The sequence below is a fragment of the Hipposideros armiger genome, unplaced genomic scaffold (assembly GCF_001890085.2).
Source record: "Hipposideros armiger isolate ML-2016 unplaced genomic scaffold, ASM189008v1 scaffold_29, whole genome shotgun sequence".
Taxonomy (NCBI): domain Eukaryota; kingdom Metazoa; phylum Chordata; class Mammalia; order Chiroptera; family Hipposideridae; genus Hipposideros; species Hipposideros armiger.
Window position 1 is genome coordinate 889510 of NW_017731379.1, and position 5730 is coordinate 895239.

General features: G+C 47.1%; 1 protein-coding gene across 1 annotated transcript in view; it reads left to right on the top strand.

Moving 5' to 3' along the window:
• The first annotated feature begins 310 nt into the window (after nucleotides 1–310).
• Nucleotides 311–5730, top strand: part of DGKE (diacylglycerol kinase epsilon) — a 24886-nt gene continuing 19466 nt past the window's right edge. The window contains exons 1-2 of the mRNA XM_019636746.1: nucleotides 311–783; nucleotides 1047–1519. Of these exons, the coding sequence (XP_019492291.1) occupies nucleotides 1065–1519 (455 nt within the window). The 5' untranslated portion in view covers nucleotides 311–783; nucleotides 1047–1064. The remainder of the gene's footprint in view (nucleotides 784–1046; nucleotides 1520–5730) is intronic.

The following is a 5730-nucleotide window of genomic DNA, read 5'->3' on the forward strand; positions in this document are numbered from 1 at the left end:
CCGTCCAGCCCCACCCTCTTCCCAAGGCCCCGCCCCCTCAGGCCTATGGCCGTCGCATCCCACCTCACACCTCGGCCCGACCCCCGGGCTAGCGCCGCAGGCCTCGGAGCGCTTGCTGACTCGCTCGGCCTCATCGCTGGTGTCGGCGCCTCTGGCAAGCCGGCAATCGGGCTCCTGCGCGCGGCGGCGCCTGGGCANCGTTCTCCCTAAGCCAAACCCGCGGGGTCCCGCCCCTTCCGTCCAGCCCCACCCTCTTCCCAAGGCCCCGCCCCCTCAGGCCTATGGCCGTCGCACCGCCCCTCTCCCCCCGCCCCAACCCGCGGCCCGTGCCTAAGCGACTCGGAGCGCTTGCTGACTCGCTCGGCCTCATCGCTGGTGTCGGCGCCTCTGGCAAGCCGGCAATCGGGCTCCTGCGCGCGGCGGCGCCTGGGCAGGAGGGCGGCCCGACGCCTGGCGCCCGGAACCGCGACTCCGCCCTGCGCGAGAAAGGACCCCAGGGGCGGGCGGGGCCGGGGCGAAGGTCGCCGAGGCTTCTCCAAGAGACAGGGGCGCTGGGCGGCGCGGCTGGCGGGAGGGCGAGAGGGGGGCCTGCCGGGGGCCGCACGCCCAGAGCGGCTGGATGCATCCATTGGCGTCCCCGCGGGGAGTGCGGGGCCTGAGCTAACGGTTACGGACGCCATCCGGCGCCGCGCGGCCCACGTGCGCCATCGCGCCCGGAGCCCCTGGCCTTCCGCGGAGGGCAGCCGGCAGATTTTTACCGCGCCCTGCGTTGTGGCAGGCAAGGTGAGTAGGCGGCGGCTGGGGACGGAGGAGGAGGGAGGGGACCGACCGTGACCGCGCTGGGCACCACCCCCTCGGCGCGACGGCTCCGCAGGCCGGGCGAACCGGAGGCTCTGAGGTCCGGCCGCGAGGAGGCTAATGCTCCTGCTCCCCCTGGCAGAGAGCTGAGCTGACCGCGCTCTGGGTATCCCCTGAAATCCGGAAGGAGGTCGGGGCTGGCACAGCGAGCCCGCGGTGGACCCCGCCTGTGTCTCTCTCCTACCCAGGAATCGTGCTTGGAGAAGATGGAAGAGGAGAAGCGGCCGCAGCCCTCCGAGGGCCTGTTTGCGGACGGGCAACTGGTCCTATGGACACTGTGCTCGGTGCTGCTGCCCGTGTTTATCACCTTCTGGTGCAGCCTTCAGCGTTCGCGCCGGCAGCTGCACCGCAGGGACATTTTTCGCAAGAGCAAGCACGGGTGGCGCGACACGGACCTGTTTAGCCATCCTACCTACTGCTGCGTGTGCACACAGCACATCCTGCAGGGCGCCTTCTGCGACTGCTGCGGGCTGCGCGTGGACGAGGGCTGCCTCAAGAAGGCCGACAAGCGCTTCCAGTGCAAGGAGATCATGCTCAAGAATGACGGCAGGGCCTTGGACGCCATGCCCCACCACTGGATCCCGGGCAACGTTCCCCTGTGCAGCTACTGTGTGGTTTGCAAGCAGCAGTGCGGCAGCCAGCCCAAGCTCTGCGATTACAGGTATGACCTTTGTGGGTGCTGATTGTCCCACGATGCGTGGTAAGAGTCAGGACTTAATGGCGTGGGTGTAAAGGCCAGCTTTGATCTCTGCAAATGGCCTTAACTTCCCACTTGGCAGAAACAAGCTAATAAACATCACTGGTATTGTACAAGCAGGGCAGCTTTGCAAGTCATATGCCGAGGTGGTGCATCTAGCCTCACTCCTCAGCCATCCTGCCCTTTTGTCTGCTGTTTTGTAGGCTCTTAACTTTCAAACAGAGGTCTCTAAGTGCTGCATATTTCATGGCCACTGTATGTTGTAGTTTAGCTTTTGTTGCTGCTGTTGATTATCTCTATTTTACAGAAGGAAAAATTAGCTATGGACAAATTAACTTTTCCCTACAGTCGCAAAAATTATTCACCCTCAGTGTTATATTAGGAATGTACAAGGAAAACAAGTGTCATTCCAAAGCAGCGCTAATTTTAGTACCTTTTTGGAATATAGGTATTGGTGCTATAGTGAAGTATTACACTGAAAGGGACATGTAGCATCTTAGACAAATGATTTTGATTAAGCCAAGAATATTTTAAAGGCTTTTAAATACACACTGGACAACACATTTATGTTTTTAAATCTTGTCTGAAAACAGGTGAAGATGTCTTTTGCTTGTGTTAGAGATTGATAATAAAAGGGAGTGATGCTGCTTTGTAGATCATCTATCCTAACTCATTTTACAGTTGAGAGAATTTGACTCAGTGGTAAAATAGAACAGGCATCCAAGAATTCTAATCCCCAGGACAGGGTTAGGAATACTATTAACACTTAGCCTTGTCTCGGCCCTAAATCTGGATATCTTTATTGTTATGGGTTTTATTTCTGACAAGTAGAAAGGCTCATAAACATGCTTAACAACTGAAATAGAAAGCTGGCACTAGATAGCAAGTTACTTTTTTTGTCTGGTTTTTTTTTATGTTTTGTTTTTTTATTTTTTTTTATTTTTTAAAGATTTTTATTGGGGAATTGGGGGAGGGGACCAGCCAAGTTGTTGTTCTTCAATCTTCATTGTGGAGGGCGCCGGGCGCCATCTGGCTTCCTGTTGACAGCTCGTGGCCTTTAAGCTCAAGGTGCTGTGTTCAATCTTAGTTGCAGGTGGGCGTAGCCACCATCTGTTGTGAGAGTCGAACCAGCAGCCTTGTTAAGAGCGCACGCTCTATCCACTGAGCCATCCGGGTGGCAGCTCAGTTCAAGGTGCTGAGTTCAGTCTTAGTTTCCAGTGGACATAGCCCATCATTGAACAAACAATCTTGTTACACCAGCTGAGCCATCCAGCCACCTGTTGGCAGCTCAGCAACAGCTCAGCTCAGGCGCAGTGTCACTGGCCCATGTGGGAATAGAACCGGCGGCACTGTTACTCAGAGCTCACGCTCTTAAGCCAACTCTTAACCAACTGAGCCACTTGACCGGTCCTATGTTTTGTTTTGTTTTAAATTAGCTTGAGCACTGTTGGGTCAATACCTCTCTTTAAATCTTATTTTAAATAGTTTTACACATCAGATTTAGACTTAAGAAAACTTTTCCAAAAAATACATTTTAACCAACTACAGAGTTTTGTGACCATTCATTTTTATTTGGTCTCTGAAATTTAGATGTTGTCCCTTTAGCATGACTGAGTGAGAGCCAGGTTACCAATTTCATAATTCCCTGTAGGTAAGCGTTAGTCTTCAAGAGTTGGGATTGTTAGAAACAAGACATGAATTGAGTATGTTTTATTTCCTTCCCTTCTTTCTGTCTGCAGAATTGGATAAAAATGGCTTTCATAAATATCTTAATTGCATTTCACATACTCCTTAACAAATAATCATAGTGCTCTGATCCTCCACACCAATGATCTTCCTAGAAATTCATATTCGATGGAGTCCCTGCTCTACTTAAAACCCTTCAATTGCTCCCATCACGTACACTGATTGTCTTTCATTGTAAACTCCAAGTGCTTAACACAGTACATGCCTGCCCCCCAGTCTTACCTACTACCACCCACATTAAACTTTGTATACCAGCAACATCAGGCTGGCTGTGGTTTCCTTAAAATACCAGGCTTTTTCTTACTGTCCTTTTTCTCGAGGCTTTCCTCTCTGTCATAAGTATCCTTCTCCTGGCTAGCTTCTAGGATTCCTTAAAGACTCATCTCGTGCCCTTCCCTCTGGGAACCCTTGCCTGATCTACTCACCCCGCCCCCCCATTTTTCCTTCTTGATGATGACGTAATATCCTGTTTCTAGGAGGTTCTCATAGTAAGGTCCCCAAACCACCAACATCTGCATCATTTTGAAACTTGTTAGAAATGTAAATTCTAAGGTTTCCAGATTCAGCAAACAAAATAAAATAAAAATAAAATTTTTGCTATATTTGGGACATACTTATACCAAAACATTATTTGTTATCTGAAATTCAAATTTAACTGAGTATCTTCTGTTTTTCCTGGCAACCCTAGTCCCACCCCAGACCCACTGAATCAGAAACTTGGGCTGGGAACTAGCCATCTTTAATAGGCCTTGCAGGTCATTCTAAAGTTGGAGAACCGTTGCTATATTTATGTAGCTTTTTAAACATGAGCCTCTGTTCTTAATTTTGTGTCCTCCCCCTTTGAGCACAGTGAATGTTTGTGATGATAGATCTCCTTTTCCTTATTAGCTTGTTCTTACTGGTTACTAAGCAGTATGTTCCCAGCATGCTAGAATCCCTCTCCCGTGGTAGAAATTATCTCTGTTTAATTTAGGAAGTGTGCATTATTCCCAGGAGAGAAGAGCACAGTGTCCTGAAGTGGTACATATTCTGCAATGTTCTGATTTATTTTAGCCATTAATTTTATTCAGTATTACAATCTGTAGGAATAAAATATTTTAGAAAGAGAAACAAGATAAATACCTATTTAGAACTATTAAACACAGACCAGACTGTCTCTCTCTCTGGATTTTATCAAGCATGGGGGCAGGGGGGTCCCTAAGTCTGAGATTTTAAATGAATTATGAAGACTGTTCAACAAGTCAGCATTTCAAAGGGCGGTCATGACAGGTGATACCCGATTTTAAAGTCTGTAGCCCAGTTAAACTCTACAGATGAGTGACAAAGGCCTTTTAATTAATACTCAATCAATCATGAGTTTTCACATATTAAGCATCTATTTTGTGCCAGACACTGTGCGGGATTCTGCTTTTCCTGTAGATTGGTGTGTGTGTGTGTGTGTGTGTGTGTGTGTGTGTGTGTGTGTGTGTGTGTGTGTTTCTGCCTCTACTCCCAACCATTACAAAATATTATACTTCTGCACCTATTGTGTTATCACCTTTTCCTTATTATACTTCCTTTTATTCATCTTAACTAAAAGAGGAAATTCAGTTATATTTTTAAGTATTCATTACATTTATTAAATAAACCTTTGTTCCTTATAGTGTTCTGTCTCATTAAGAAAACTTAAGGTGCCTTTTTATTTATAAAGCCTTTGTTCATCACATTCTACTCCATACACACACACACACACACACACAGTGATTAACAAAGCTTCGGACTCTTAGAAGGTAATTACATTGGCAGCTTTGGTCTTGGCTTTGATCTTCAATTTTATATTTCTGTGTTCTTTTGGTATGTGTTTATTCATTTCATTAATTATCTGAAATGCTGAAAGATAGCAAATCATCTAGAGCTGAGATAGGCAAACATTTTCCTGTAAAAAGTCAAAACTAAGGATCAATGTTTTAGGCCTTTTTTGCAGACCATATGGTCTGTCATAATAGTACTTAACTCTACCGTCAATCGTAGTACAAAACTGGCCAGAGACAATACATAAATGAATGGGTGTAGCTCTAGTCCAATAAAACTTGATTCACAAAAGCAGGCAGCAAATATATACATAGTTTGTTAACCCCTTTTCTAGTGTGAATTTAATAAATGATCATCTCAACTTCTCATATAATTCTCTGCTGCTTCTCGCATACTAAAGAAGGAGCTCTGAAAAAATTAAAAAAAGAAATAAAGAAGAGGGCTCTGGTGAACAGGTGACTGTAGAGAAAATACTAAGCAGTGTTGCCAGCAGTTTGTTTTTTTCTTACCTCCTTATGAAGCTTTTTTTTTTTTAAAGAGTTGTGGGGTTTTTTTAAAGATTTTTATTGGGGAATTGGGGGGATGGGAACAGCGCTGGGGAATTGGGGGAAGGGGAACAGACAAGTTGCTGTCCTTTT